The sequence below is a fragment of the Pundamilia nyererei genome, unplaced genomic scaffold (genome assembly GCF_000239375.1).
Source record: "Pundamilia nyererei isolate P.nyererei 1_Seehausen unplaced genomic scaffold, PunNye1.0 scaffold00007, whole genome shotgun sequence".
Taxonomy (NCBI): Eukaryota; Metazoa; Chordata; class Actinopteri; order Cichliformes; family Cichlidae; genus Pundamilia; species Pundamilia nyererei.
In genome coordinates, this window is record NW_005187408.1 from 5,113,695 (window position 1) to 5,128,207 (window position 14,513).

The 14,513-nt window shown below is 41.9% G+C and overlaps 2 protein-coding genes and 1 long non-coding RNA gene across 5 annotated transcripts in view; 2 read left to right on the plus strand and 1 right to left on the minus strand.

Moving 5' to 3' along the window:
* Positions 1–457, plus strand: LOC106456523 (uncharacterized). The gene is made up of 3 exons (XR_001290626.1): positions 1–54; positions 150–234; positions 329–457. It is a non-coding gene; the product is annotated as an uncharacterized LOC106456523 (long non-coding RNA).
* A 4,470-nt stretch (positions 458–4,927) lies between these two features.
* On the plus strand, positions 4,928–6,383 carry urad (ureidoimidazoline (2-oxo-4-hydroxy-4-carboxy-5-) decarboxylase). The gene is made up of 2 exons (XM_005722635.1): positions 4,928–5,702; positions 5,833–6,383. Exons 1-2 carry the CDS (start codon positions 5,528–5,530, stop codon positions 6,180–6,182), a joined length of 525 nt encoding a protein of 174 aa, XP_005722692.1. The 5' UTR covers positions 4,928–5,527; the 3' UTR covers positions 6,183–6,383.
* Positions 6,384–6,408: 25 nt separating this feature from the next.
* pdx1 (pancreatic and duodenal homeobox 1) overlaps positions 6,409–14,513 on the minus strand; it is an 11,020-nt gene continuing 2,915 nt past the window's right edge. For all 3 annotated transcript variants that reach the window (XM_005722637.1, XM_005722636.2, XM_005722638.1), the window contains exons 3-4: positions 9,154–11,993; positions 6,409–7,149 (exon numbers count right to left, since the gene is read on the minus strand). In XM_005722637.1, the coding sequence (XP_005722694.1) occupies positions 6,770–7,149; positions 9,154–9,544 (771 nt within the window). In that variant the 5' untranslated portion in view covers positions 9,545–11,993 and the 3' untranslated portion in view covers positions 6,409–6,769. The remainder of the gene's footprint in view (positions 7,150–9,153; positions 11,994–14,513) is intronic.

Below are 14,513 nucleotides of genomic sequence, written 5' to 3' on the forward strand. Positions count from 1 at the left end.
CCTGGTGCAAAACCCATTACATGATCATCCCACCTACACCTCAGCCCTCTATTGGTAATAACAAGTCTCATGAATATATTTACTGAAAATATTTGATGAAGAAAAAAAAAATCTAAACGTTGTCATGCTCACATTGTTTTGTTTTTTAGGTAATCCACCTGAGGAGAACTCCTTCCTGCTGACACTATGTTTGGTTCTGGTTCTGCAAAACCCATTACCCAGTATTCTCTAAAGGTACAAAGAACTTTTTATTTACATTACTTTTTAATAAAATGTCAATTATTAATTAATCAATTCTTATTATTGTCCTTGTATTTCTATATTATAGATGGTGTACCTACTTATAACAACATGATGGTGCTGAAAGTAGGCAGTTTGCTTCTGCTTCTGGCTTGGCTGTAGTCAATAAAGAGCTCATGTACCTCATCAAAAATAAAGTATATATTTGGTCTTTTTATAAACATCTTTTTATGAACTAAATAAAGAGCATAGCTCATCATCGCTGTTTGACCAGCTTGTAGACTGAGGGCAGAGGGTCGGCCTGTTCACCTCCACAACTGGATGAATAACCATTATCACTCAGTCTCACTCTCTTTCTTTTTTTCAGCTTGGTTATAAAGATATAACCACCAGAATTTCAGCGACTGCAATGATCCACTGACCTCTGTGGACATTTCTGAACAATGTCTGTGTAGTCAGACATTTCAATATCTGAGAAGGATCTTCTGTAACCATCAGATACAGTTATCACCCATATATCATTTTATCCATACAGCATGTTACTTGATAGTCTTCTCACAATCATTTAGAGTAAAATCGAGTGTCTTTATCTTTAAATCAAATATAGTGAGCATTTTATACTTATTGCTGGAACTGAATAAATCATATTTAACCCAACACTTTTCATTATCTACCACAAAGAGTTCAACTATATACTACAGCTTAAGCAAACTGTACAAAATAAAGAAGGTCTAAATGTGAAAGATGCCAAGAAACTCAGAAATTTACAAGGAGAGCATTTAAATTCCAAAAAGACATGTCGTAACAAATCAAGAGATTTATACCCTGAACTGTCTTGCGATGACTTCATAGTGCTAATCACTGCACCACCATGCAGCCTTGTGCAGTACTCATGCACCATCATATAAGTATACTTGGGCTGTAGAAACCGCATCTTGTATGTCATTCTTGTGCTCAATAAGCTCCAGTCAGGAAAAGTTACAGGCACACCCTGTCAACCCACAAAATTCCTCTCATGTATCAGAACTGCACTCATTTCTGTGTATTTACAGCTACTCTTCAAAAGTTGATTCTGTTCATCTGGACGTAGCGTTTTGTGGGAGAAACGTTTCGTCACTCATCCAAGTGACTTCTTCAGTCTCAGCTGACTGCAGGTTTCCCCAATCTTATAAACAGCACATTTGCATAATGATTGAAACCAGCTCACTGAAGGAACAATGGGCTGGGAGGTCAGTTCCTTAGTCTTAATTATGCAAATTTTCATGACCATTGATCAACAACCACTGACCAAAACCCACTGATCAAAGCCCACTGATCAATGGCCATGAGTACCATTCAGAGAGTTGGGGAATGGCTGCAATCCCAGCATTGTAAGATGGCGAAAGATGTACCCTTAGGCCCCCTCCTCGATTCAGAGATGGTCTTTCCCTTTTCACGTAAATGGCCTCCTTGACTCCGCGCTCAAACCAGCGTTCCTCCCTGTCCAGGATGTGTACATCCTCATCCTTAAGAGTGTCCACTGGCCTGTAGGTGTAAATAGACTGCAGAGTCCTGGCCTGATGAAGTAGCTCTTCTGTGTTGTGCCATCCGCTTTGCCACAGGTTGTTTGGTTTCCCCGATGTATAAATTCTGGCAATCCTCCTGGTACTTAACAGCATACACTATGTTACTCTGTTTGTGTCAGAGGACCCGATCCTTGGGGTGGACCAATTTTTGGCGCAGCGTGTTTTGGGGTTTAGAAGCCACAGAGACCCGGAGTTTAGAAAAAATGTGTCTCAACTGCTCCGATACTGCTGACACATACGGGATCTCTACAGGTTTTCGCTTGGGCAGCGGTTGTCCTTCTCTCCTGGATCGGCTGGAGCTTTCTCTGACAAAAGTCCAGCTGGGATAACCACATTGACTCAGGGCCTTCTTGATGTGCTGTTCTTCTGCCTCCCTGGCCGCTGTGTCTGTGGGGATGGCGTTCGCTCTGTTTTGTAGCGTCCTGATGACGCCCAGTTTGTGCTCCATGGATGATGAGAGTCAAACCTTAAATACTGATCCGTATGCGTAGGTTTACAGTACACATCAGCTTTTAGATGTCCCCCATTAGTCATGGAAATCTCACAGTCTAAGAAGGCTAACCTGCCACTTATTATATCCTCCCTTGTGAATTTGATGTGTCGGTCCACCGAGTTAATGTGACCCCTGAGATTTGATTTTCACCCAGGTTTCATCCACATATCTGAACCAATGGATTGGTGGTGTTCCAGGGTAGGATAGCAAAGCCCTCTTTTTCCACTTCTTCCATGGATGAAACATTTCTCCCACAAAAAGCTACGTTCAGATAAACAGAATCAAGTTTTGGAGATTTACTTACCTGGATGATTGAGCATGCATCAAGACATTTACAGCTACTCTGACAGCTTTGTGAAGAGATTTCTACACATGCTGGTGGAGTTTGGTTGCAGTTATTAAGTCAAAGAAGGGGTCGAGACAGGTTCTGAGTGCTACTTGAAAAACTCAGTGTAAATGTTTTGAGGCCTCCAAGGCAATGCTTCCCCTGCCTCCTCATTTGATCCGTAGCATCAAGCTGTTCAACCATTACTCATTGTAAGATCAACTCTTCCTGTATAAACGCAGTAACCGCAAATGTCACTGCCCCCAGTGTCCAAATGTGCAACAACACAAAACAAAAACAATAAATGGCTCTTACACCCATGGCTGCTGTATTATGCTTTTTTTGGTTTCATGGTGGCCACGTTGTTATCCTGTACAAGCCAGACCTGCTCTGAGCACATTGTCAGTGCAGGGAAGCCCCCAACTTCCTAGTTGCCATAACAGTGATGTTGTTTTCTTCTTGTTCCTGGCAATGAGCATTGAAAGTTTAAAGTGAATGAAAAAAAGAGAGAGAGAGAGAAGCTATGTGACCACAGATTTTTATCCTCATGCTCAAAGTATTTCCACCCACGGAAAGTCTGCTTATCATGAAACCAGTCTCTCCTTTACTCACAAATGAAATGTACGCCTGACTGTATAATACTTTCTCTGCTATAACATTGTATCTAAAACAAACAAATAAATAAATAAACATCTGTGCACACCTAAATGAGTCTGCTCTTTTCCTGTGTTTCTAGTTAGAGGTGCTGTATTCCATCTGTAAAGCCTCTCTTAGATGTATGGAGTAAGCATGAGCTCCCATGTGACATGACCTCCTTTGTATAGGTGAGGCAATTTGAGCCACTTTGGTTGTGCAGATAAGCAGCATTTGATCTTAAGCCTGTTTCAATAACAACCCCTGGCTCCAGAATGTGCTGCGTCTCCTCCTCTCTAATGGAAAGTTGCTGTCACTGTTAACAGACCCAGATTTTGCATGTGTTTCTTTGAAACTGGTGTATCAGTGTGAGGACGTGATCTTCAACATTCCCTGCTTGCCTGGTGATACATCCTAATTTTCCTTACCTCGGCTGAATTGTTGTTTAATTTAGGTAATTGTGTGATCTCCTACTAAATGTCAGGTTAGGCCGCACCAGCGTGGGAGTGGAGATCAACTCTAGTCCAGCTATTTGCTGTTGAGTCCCAGAAGTAATTGATTGGTGGGTTTGGGGCCCTTTTCTCTAAAGGGGATAGAAAGGAGGAAATATGCACGCAGAGAAACTGGATGGGAAAGGGTTGTAGAATACTTTTGAACTGAAGCCCACAGTTGGAGGAAAGCTTTTTTTCTTTTTATTTGGCTGGTTTTGTTTTAAAAATGCTTTAGTTTTACCAGAAGGAAGATTCATTTCAGGGCTTATGTGTTGCTTTAAAAAAAAGAATTGGACTGAAAACTGCTAGAAGTAACCTGTGCAGCTTTAGGAGGAATAGCCTACCCTGTAATGAGGAGGTGGCCAACCTCATTAAAGAGACTGAGAGTTGCATTCCCAGGATCTTGTGTGAAAACTCCCTCCCCATTAACTCAAGGCCCATTAAGGTAGATGAAAACTCTTTCTCAGGAAGATGCTGAACTAATTTTTGATTGGCTGACAGGCTGATAATGCTAAACATTATGTCCTCGGGCTGCTGGCCAGAATTACACCCCCAGCCCACTAGCCTGCCTTGAAAGAAAAATAAATCTTGTGTATCTTATTTCCAGTGAGAGTGTGGTGCTCACTAATAAAACTTTTTTTTCTTCTTTTTTTGGACTGAGGCAGTTTTTGCCCATGTGATTTTGTGCAGTAGTAAATCTGTGTAGGAATTAGGTGTCCTGCCAACCATGTTTATACAGCATCATAGTGATGAGCCTTCCTAATTCCCTGCGGGTTAAATTGCCATGTAGGTGGAGTAGTGGAGTTGCAGTAAGAACATTTCCCCCTGCATACCAGGAGAATGAACATTTGGAGGCAGAGAAACATGATTGCAGGTGTGTGAGTATTTCAGGATCCTGCAGAATTAATGGCAATCACAAATTTTAAATGAAGATTTTCGTACAATGTGATGCAGTATATGATGCCACTGGGAGAAAAGCTGTGTTCTACTTAAAAGTAGATTTTACTAAATGACAGTAATAATGAAGTACATTTTTTTAATGTTTCCTTTTTTAAAGTGGCGGAACTAGAAAACTTTAAATGGGGGCAAATGAGGGGCAAGAGGTCCAGGCAGGGTGGCACATACCTGTTCAGTAAAGCATGTAAAAATATGGAAATAGAGTCAACAAAATATCCACAAAACTATTTATTGTATCATTATCGTCATTATCGGGTCTAAGAAAACAAAGATTGTAGGTAGGTTTACACAATTAGTTTTAGCCATTCAGACTTAAAGAGCCTCGTTCAGGAAATGTGATCCCTGGAATTTGTCTGAAAATGCCATCATTTTCAGTGCAGGTCTTTTAGCTTACGTAAAATTTTCCTGCAGCTCTATCGCTACAGGCTATTCTCATGTAGGATCTGCCTGCTTCTTCCACCACTGAAGCCTTATCATGATCTCAATACCGGCGTCGCGCTGTTTTAATGGATAGCCGTCTGATTTATATTCTTTGCTGACCTTTGTTCAGCGCTAGGGGACGCCAGAGCTCAGAATTGTAATGCTGAATAAGGACCCTGCAGCTAAAATTTAAATCACTGTTTTCCTCCTATTTTATACTCAGCCAACTGTTCTTTCCAGTGTCAGATAGTTTCCATAAGAAAATATTAACCACTGCCAGACTATCCGGGGAGGGTGGGGGGTGTTCTGTGTGTCCAGCGGTGCGTTAACCCTTGTTGCAAAGTGTTGCGTAAAGGTCAACAAACACTGCCTGTGGCACCACTGAAGACTGTTCCCATAAGTCATGGACATTTCAGCTGTAAATGCTCTTTCTTACGAGGATTTTGTGAACACTTTCGGTAACGTGGTGGAGAAATGTCCTGTTATAACAGCCGCTGTGTGGTCGAGGCGTCCGTTTGTGAGTTTAAATGCTCTGGAGGCCGCCATCAGTGACTTCATCGACGAGCTCCCAGAATCAGGTGATCCACGGAATTAGTTTATTAACATTTCTACCCTGTGCTCGGGTTAATTTTTACGCGTTTGTTTAATAAGTAGGCTTGTATCAGTTTAATGCTCTAAACTGGCAGAAATGATCGGTTGTATGTGCAGGTAAAGAGGGGATCCTAAGGTGTCACCCCGATCTGGCCGGCAGGGACCTGCAGAGAGGCACCTTGACCCGGGAGTCGCGCCAGGAGCAGGCGGGAGCCGGAATGGACGCGCTGACCTCGGGGGAAGCCGAGCGCATGGCCCGTCTCAACGAGGAGTATAAAAAGCGCTTCGAATTTCCATTTGTCATCTGCGCCCGGATGAACGACAAAGCGAACATCTTGCTGCAGCTGTCCGAGCGCTGCCAGAACGAGCGCGCAGTGGAGAGAGCGCGCGGCATCGAGGAGGTGAAGAAGATCTGCCGCTTGCGCCTCCAAAGTCTGCTGCTTACTGATGGCGCGAACAAATTATGAAGTGCCGGAGGTTGAGTTTTGCGCCAGTTTGCCTCTAAACCTCATCACTCCCGGGCTCAAAGGCTGTGGTATATTTTAATTCTGAATGTATCCATAAAATCTCAATCAATAAAACATGTGGATCATTGATTCTAATTAACAATCTCCATAATACAGCTTAGTGTATATACAAGTGTACACTGATGTATGGAAAACAACAGCACTGATAATCATGTCTGTGGTCCGCTGTCGGGAAAGGAGTTCGTGAATTTGTTGTCTCCGCGTGCCATCTGGTGTTGAACCTATCTCAGAGGATGTTTGGCGATGAAGAAACGTCAGTAAATAAGTCCTGAATCAACAGACTGTGGACTCCAGTCAGGGGGCTTATGGTGGTCCAAGAGAAATTTCTGAAGGGTCCCTGTAAACGAGCACTTTACAGAAATATCCCCCCACCCCTAAATACCATCAATCTTTTCAGAAAAAAAATATATGTACATGTTTCCTAAAACTTGGATTTGAGTTTCAGTCAAAGTTAAAATGATCCCTTAAATATGAGTTCAGGTCTGAGTCTTAAAAATCTTAAAGTCTTAAAAATATATCCGCTGGATCTATGCGCTCTCTCTGGAGCCGGAGGCAGACAGACCGTGCAGAGGGGACACGGGGGGTGTGGTGGGGTGTGGTCCGTTTGAGGAGGAAACCCCTCCAGCGGCCTCCCCCTGGTCTCCAGAGGTGATGGAGGAGTCCTGGTCGGGGTCGGCCCCCCTCGCCCTCCTCCGGTCCTCCTCCTTCTTCCACTTCATGCGCCTGTTCTGGAACCAGATCTTGATGTGGCGCTCGGTGAGGCTGAGGGTCAGCGCCAGCTCCACGCGCCTCGGCCTCGAGATGTAGCGGTTGAAAAGGAACTCCTTCTCGAGCTCCAGCAGCTGGGCGCGCGTGTACGCAGTCCTCGTGCGTTTGTTTTCTTCATTCTCAGTCATCACGTATGACCCTAAAACCACACGGAGAATTAGCGCCCTTTAAAAACAAGAATATGTAATAAAAATGAATTTTTATTAAAATCTGAAGCACTTCAAGTGTAAATTTACATTTTTAATTGTAAACTATGAAAAGTGTTTTTTATTCATGTAAAAAATAAATCTTGAAAATGAATGTAAAGAAGAATCTCCAGCCACTCTTTATTTAACCAGTACTAACCAAATACTTGGCCAAAAAACAGGTGATTATTACGGGGGGTTATTCAAACAGGTTTAATTTAGATTTTAGGGGTGAAGCTTATTATAATTACTTGTTTTAGAGATTAAATTAACATTTCCTTCAAGGACAAAACATATTTCCCAGTGCACGTGATCACCCAGAGCTGAAATTAAAGCAGATTAATTACTGTGCATATCATAAACCACAACCAGGAAGTATTTGCTACAGTCACAGAAAACTGTATATAAGTTTTAATTTTTTTAAAAAGTATTTTCATATTGTTGAAGATAAAGACCGAAACAATATAAGTTTTTAGACGCCTTAGAAGAATCCATATACCGCTTCTTTAAAATAAATGAATTAATTAATTACGTCCACAACTCGATGAGATCCACGTTTTAATGAACTGACTGTTAAAAAAATGATCTCTTCCATTTTCAATTATATTTTTTTACATTTAAAACAGTCAAGTAAAAAACAAAGATTTAAAATATTATAGAAAAGTAATTCTTGTCTTTATTTGCACGTTATCAGTCACGCATCAGTTAGTTTGAAGAGCTTCTAGAGCGTTTTATTTTACCCGAGGACCCTAAATTCCCTCATATAATTTGTTCATTTTGAACATCAATACAAGAAAGACTATTCATTCATTTATGACGTTGAATGTGCAGCTAAATTTGTATTTAATACGTTCCAAATAATAATAATAATAATGATAATAATAAATACTGCATTTAATATACATTTATTTTCAAAGTGAAACTGAAATACGCCATCATGCAGACTATTTTTTAAATAGATTTACATAGTCAAGTTGTTAGAAATTAATATGAATCATGTGAAGCCACTGATTATAATTATTGCCTATTTGTAAGGCACTAATTTAGAGTTTCGATTCTGGGCATCATTCCCGTTACCGTCGTTCATGCTGATTTTAAAAACTTTTGGGGTTTTTTTAAGTTCATAGTAACTGTTTCAAAATGTCATATATAATAAGTTTACACTGTCCATTAAGTATCTCAGAATAATAAAACAACGTGGGCCTGCTATATCAGAGTGTAAGTTATTCAGTTTCGACTTTATGAGAGTGGCTCGTTCATACATGACGCTTCTATTGAGAGTTCTTTAGGAGAGAGAATCAGAAGAAATGTTTTCTGGGAATTTCATTCTGATGTAAGAAAAGTACGAGAACTTTATTTGCTTTTTTTTTATTTTAACCAAAATGGGGGTTTTCCTAACGACGACACTGCTTTTACGCAAACTCGCTGCACGTAAAGCCTCTCCAAGTTTGTTGAAATTCAGTCCACTGAAAACTCTTCCCTAAAAAATACTTTCCTTAAAAAGTTCATTACATGTTAGAGGTTTTTTTTGTTCCACGTTATCAAGACCACATTAGAATTACAAACGACTTGGCAATATAAAAGACTATTATTAGGCTGCTCGTGGCTAAAGATAGCGTGATTTGTGAAAATGTTTTTGTACAAACAAAACTCACATTTTTGTGACGATAATACCTCATATGAAGCAACCGCTCACCTCCCGGGCCTTTTACAAAAATGACTGACAGGTAAACTGAAACACCCAGGATCGTATTGTTGGGGCCATGATGTCATTAAAGGCCTCAGAAGGAGTTAGTTGAAAGTTATTTGTTATGTAGCTAAATTGTGCAAACATGACTGTCTCATATTTTAATTTGAATCCCTCTTTGAACTCAAATTAAGAACTTTAACCCCCCTCAGTCAGATTCTGTAGTACGCTCATAATCACACTGTATACGCTGATTTGTTTGAGTGTTTACCTGCCCACTGTCCTTTCCAGGTGTGTGAGTGGGATTTAGTGGTTTTCATCCAGGGGAATGGCAGGTGATATCTGCTCTGTTCCACGGGGTCACTGTAGCCTGGAGGCGGCTGGAGCGTCTGCTGTTGCTGCTGGTGCTGGTGGTGGTGGAGGAGCTGGGGTACGCCAGGTTCCTCCCGCATACTCGGCAAACTGTAAGTGGTAGCAATGTCAGGAAGGCCGGCCTGCTCCAAGGCTCCCATGGACGGCGGTGTGTAGACGGAGTGGACCTGCCTGCTCATGTAGAGGCAGGGTGGCGGGCTGCTGTGGCTGTAGTCATCACCCTGTGATCTCTGGTACGCGCAGGAGTCTTTAAAAACCTGAGAGGGATAAAAGTGATCTTCCCGATTCATGGCTGGCGAGGACCCGTGTCTGCAGGGGGGCCGTTTGCGCACACACACGCACCGTAACCTGCGCCCTACCTCAGCGTAAACCTTCAGCCCTACCTGCCTCAGGCGCAACTGCGAGGCCCTTACTGCTCCACACAGGTGTGTCACTCTGCCACCATGTGATCCTGTAGCGCCCAAGCCATTGGTTTCACTATTTGCTCAAAAACGGCAGGCCGATAGCTCCCAGTTTCCAGGATATTCTGCAGCTCTGTGAGCTTTTTTTCCCAGCCAACTGAACAAGAGCGCGTAAATCAATGGTACTCTGTAAATACCGCAAGGTTTACCTGGCATCCACCTGTGTCTGACCCCAACAGCAGCAGCAGCAGCAGCAACAACAACAAAAACAGGTGACCGTGCAACTGCTCCTTCCACATGTGGGGCAAAAGAGGGAGTTATTAATCAAGAGCGTCTGGAAGGAGCACGAATCTCACGCAAGGCAAGCTGGATTGTCCTCAAACAGCACAGCCATCGACATTTTATATGGATATATCTCTCGTGTGCACACTAAGGTTGATAAATCGATACGTATGGGCGCAAACATTGGTTGACCCGCCAGATAAGAGACGTGGATGGAGAAACAGTTGTCTTGGAAACTCTGGCGAAAAGCTCAAACACCACACACAGCCCACTTTTTTCATTTATCTGCTTTCCCCCCCTCTAACGTTTAAAACGCGCCCATTATACTTTTGTAAATGCATCATTTAACACCATTTCGCACGCATGGACCCACGATCTCCGCACGCAGGTATCTTGGCGACAACAAACAAGAGCTCATGCGGCCACTTCGCTCGCTGCACTCTCGCCGGTGTTTGCTGGTCATTAGGCTTCAGCGGCGGCGTGTGCTCGCGCCATTAAATCAATTAGGCTGGAGTGACTGGACTGAACTCAATTAACAGCCGTGCGCGTGGAGCGTGTCTCCACAGCCCTCGAGCTCTCCGGTGTCGCCTTTACGCAACGCGGAGACGAACGCGATTTACTTATTTTTCAGGAAAAATTACAGGAAGATCGGGCTTTTACCTCGCTGGTGTGTATCAATAGACCGTATTTGCCCGGAGTTCTTCAGAAGCAATTATGCCACTTTCGACTGTATCTTAATGGGGCACTCAGCGATGCAATAAAGTTCAAGTAAACCAATTCTACACAAAACACCGCCTGCACTATGGCTTAATGGTGTTTATATTTGATTATTGTTTCAAAGAGGAAGGAAACAGTTAACCAGAGCCATTCTCCTCTACAGTGGAGACAACGTGATTTATGAAGCATGATGCGCCTCAGATGCACTTTAGCCAACTTTCAAGCTGCAGATTTTTTTTTCCCCTTATGTAATGGCCTAAGCGAGGAGTGACACACGGCTGTAATTGAGCCGTGTGTAATCAGGGCCAAAGAGCTTGACATTTGTCGCGTTTATATAAGGCTGTGAAACAGTAAAAAATAAAAAGGAGGCTAAATGGAGAGGACACTGAAGGCTTCGGCAAACGTCCACCCATCCTCAAACCTTACAAAAGGTGAAAATACTGTATGTGTTAAAGGGTTAAAATACTTCACTGCCACACATAATCCTCTGGAGACCACTGAACCACAAGCACAGGCGCATGTAGGAGTGTCGGGAAAACAAAGTTTTTTTCCTCTCTCCTTTGACAAACAAAACCCTTTGTGATAGCTGGTGTATACATGTCAAAAAGTTGGACAGGCGATAACATGTGCTTACCCAGTGGCGACTGCAGCGTGGCCTATGTAAACATCATGGCTAGTGAATAATAACAGAAAAATGGTAATGACATTATGATTGAAACAAAGCCTGCTCTTATGGGTGAAGCATAACTGCATCAAACTATGATGAAGAGAATGAAGAACATAAACGTGTGGGATGTGTTATTCAGACAAAAGTTTACTGGGGGGAGAGGGGGGCAGCAACTGAACCCATCATGAGAGACAATTGTCCACCTTTACAATCCGGTGTAACAAGAACTTAAAGTTTCGTGTAGCTCATTCTGAGCAAAGTCAGCAGATCCTCTCAGGTTTAAGTCCACACACACACACACACACACACACAGTTGGGCTATTTTAACTCGTGGAGTTTGTGTGTGTGTGCGCGTCTTTGTCTCGGCTCGGTCTATCAGTGCGTCTCCGTTCTCTGTCGCCTCCGTGGCGTCTGTCTTTGTCTCTATCCAGCTTCTTATCTCTGTCTCTGCGGCCGTCCCTGTGATGATGTTTATGATCAATGTGGCCTCCATTACTCTTGTGATCTCTGGGAGGCGTCCTGCTGCGGCCTCTGTCTGGGGAATCGCTCCTCAGGCGCCCCCTTGCGGTGGAGTGTCCGGCTCCGGGCTCGCCAGTGCAGCGCTGCAGGCCGGTGGAGCGCAGCGTGTTGAGGAGGAAGCGTTTGTTGGTGCTTCGCAGAGGACATTTCAACCTGAAAGAGAAGTGAAGGACACGAGGTTAGTTAGACATGCTACACTTACCCCTGCGACCATTAGAGAGACAGATGGATGGTCGTCACTGAGGTCAGAGCTAATAACCGCCACACAGGACTCACAAGACAGATTCATCTTTAAAAGTCCTCGCAGACAGAGCTGCAGCCACCGCTGAGGATACTGAGTGTTTCTGCTCTTTCCGCCTTTGAATCCTCATGAAACTGATTAAAAGCTGGCAGTATTTTATGGACTGACTCCAGCATTAAGCCTCCCTCAAAATCAATAAACAGTTCTGTGATTTTCCACACAGATTTTATCCTCAGAAATAGACATTAGACATCTCTTTGTGGTATTTCAAATATATATATTTTTAAAACTTAAAAACTCACACTCAGTGGCTTAAACTGGGTGATTTGGATTCATGACATCAGTGTCAGATTGTCATACAGGTTTAATTGAGATCAAAATGTTTTACAGCAAAAACTTGATGGAAAAAAATGACAATTTTAGTTTCAAGTTTGACTACTTTAAATGTAAATATCAGTGAGATTAAAAAAAAGTAGCAATAACTACACAATGCAGACAAGATCAAACATTCCAGGATTTGCCAGGACATCATGGTGTTTTTACATATTACCAAACTGGTTATATATGACCCTAGATTAGTTAGAGAACCTTATTAATGGCCTTAAAGCATGAACTCAGTGCAGAGAAAAGCCAAAAGCAAAGCAAACGTTTTTAAAACTGTATTTTTGCTAACAAGAAATTAATTGTCTCGCATGCTTGTTACACAATACCAAACATTTAACTACAGGCAAATTAATGGAAATAAACCCCCAATATAAAGCATTTTAGTAAGAGATCTAGTGACTGTGAAAGCCATGACATAAAATTTACATTTACATTCATATTTAAACCATTTAGTTCCCTGAGGATGGCTCCTGGAAGAGACGACTACCACCGGGATAGAACTTTTTCATCACAGGAGAAAGGCCATCGTTTAAAATCTTCATATTGACTTTCAATGAGGGGACAAACCATGCTAGGAGACTGCTCTCTGCCACTCAGGCGCTTATCCACCAGTCGAGAATACGACCACTTGCTCTCAAATGTGCACTGTTCATTGTAATGAGGGATGAATGCAGTGCAGCTCTACTGTAATTGTTTTACAGTAGGGCGGTTCTTGGTGACAGTCTGATTACATCCTGCACTGACATCCTCATTCATCTGAGAAGGAGTTGCTCTTTACTTTTACTGGGTGCACTAATGCACGACCATCACTTTTATCAAATGTGTGCAGTCGACCACAGCTTCCAACCCCGTTTTACTGATGCCTTTCCCATTGATCTAAATAGCAGAGAGCAGCATGGGACCATAAATCTAAACACATTCAATGAAAAATCGATCAGTGCCTTCCATCTGTCCTCCTATCAGTATCAGATATTCTTTTTTTAGTACAATAACTTTATTGTATGTAATGAATCCATGCTTCCTCCTTCAAAATGAGTTACAGGCCCTCCGACTACGCCTTTTTATAGTCTACAGTATTTCTCCAGAATTTTTGAATACTCACAACTTAGGAGGTGAAAAACAAATTGGAGCTTTGTTAAAAGCAGCAACCAAACCGATGTAACGCCTACTGCAAGTGTCAGGAGCTGAAGTTTTAAAAAGGATATATTAGAGTTTCAAAAGCAAAACTGCACTAATTTAATATCTGTGCCATAGGATAACACAAGCAGGCCTTTATACCCTGTTTTCTTTTCTTTATCTGTTTTTTGGTCCAAAAAAAAAAAAAAAAAAGCACTTGGGTCAATTTTAAATGTCAGATTGGAGGCAAGTCAAAACAAGATATATCACTTACCTACATTTTTACACTGGGGCCACCTTCTCCTTTGAAATCAAAATCATTTTCTAACACAGTCATGATTTAATACTACTTTCACTCTCACAGATTTTAAATTTGTGCAGTTTTGCTATTGAAGCTCGGATATATCCCATAATATTGATGCTCAAAGTTTGCTCAGGGGCTATAGAAAAACACATTACACTGCCTCTACTATGAACATCCTGTCTAAGATCATTAAGGACAGCGTAATGGGTATGTGTGTCTATTTTAACTTTCACTTCAAATTAAAATAAGTTTGTATTTGATGCATCTTATTTGTATGCACTGCTCAGGGAGATGCTCCAAATGTCATTGTGCACCTGTACAGAGACAAATACATGCATTCTCTCCTATTGTAGGATGTGACATTTTGAGCAGGTGTAAAGTTTATATGGTTGCACTTTTTAAACGGAGTATAAATGAAATTAAAGGTTCATTTTACGTAGATATATTTTGTAGAAGAAGTTATGAGGGCTTAAGATGGTAGAAGAAATAAGCCAAATTAAAAAGTGCCAAAATCTAACCCACTCATGTCCTCTTTGAGGGACTGCAACACTCAAAATTTTCATTCTGAAGGTAACATTTTGGCTTTATTAGCCACACTAAATATAATATAAAATGTGTGTATATATAT

Bases quoted from the DNA above. Each gene is read 5' to 3' on its own strand.
- urad (XM_005722635.1), top strand. From the start codon at position 5,528: ATGGACATTTCAGCTGTAAATGCTCTTTCTTACGAGGATTTTGTGAAC. The intron at 5,703-5,832 runs GTGATCCACGGA...TTGTATGTGCAG, and splicing joins CGACGAGCTCCCAGAATCAG to GTAAAGAGGGGATCCTAAGG.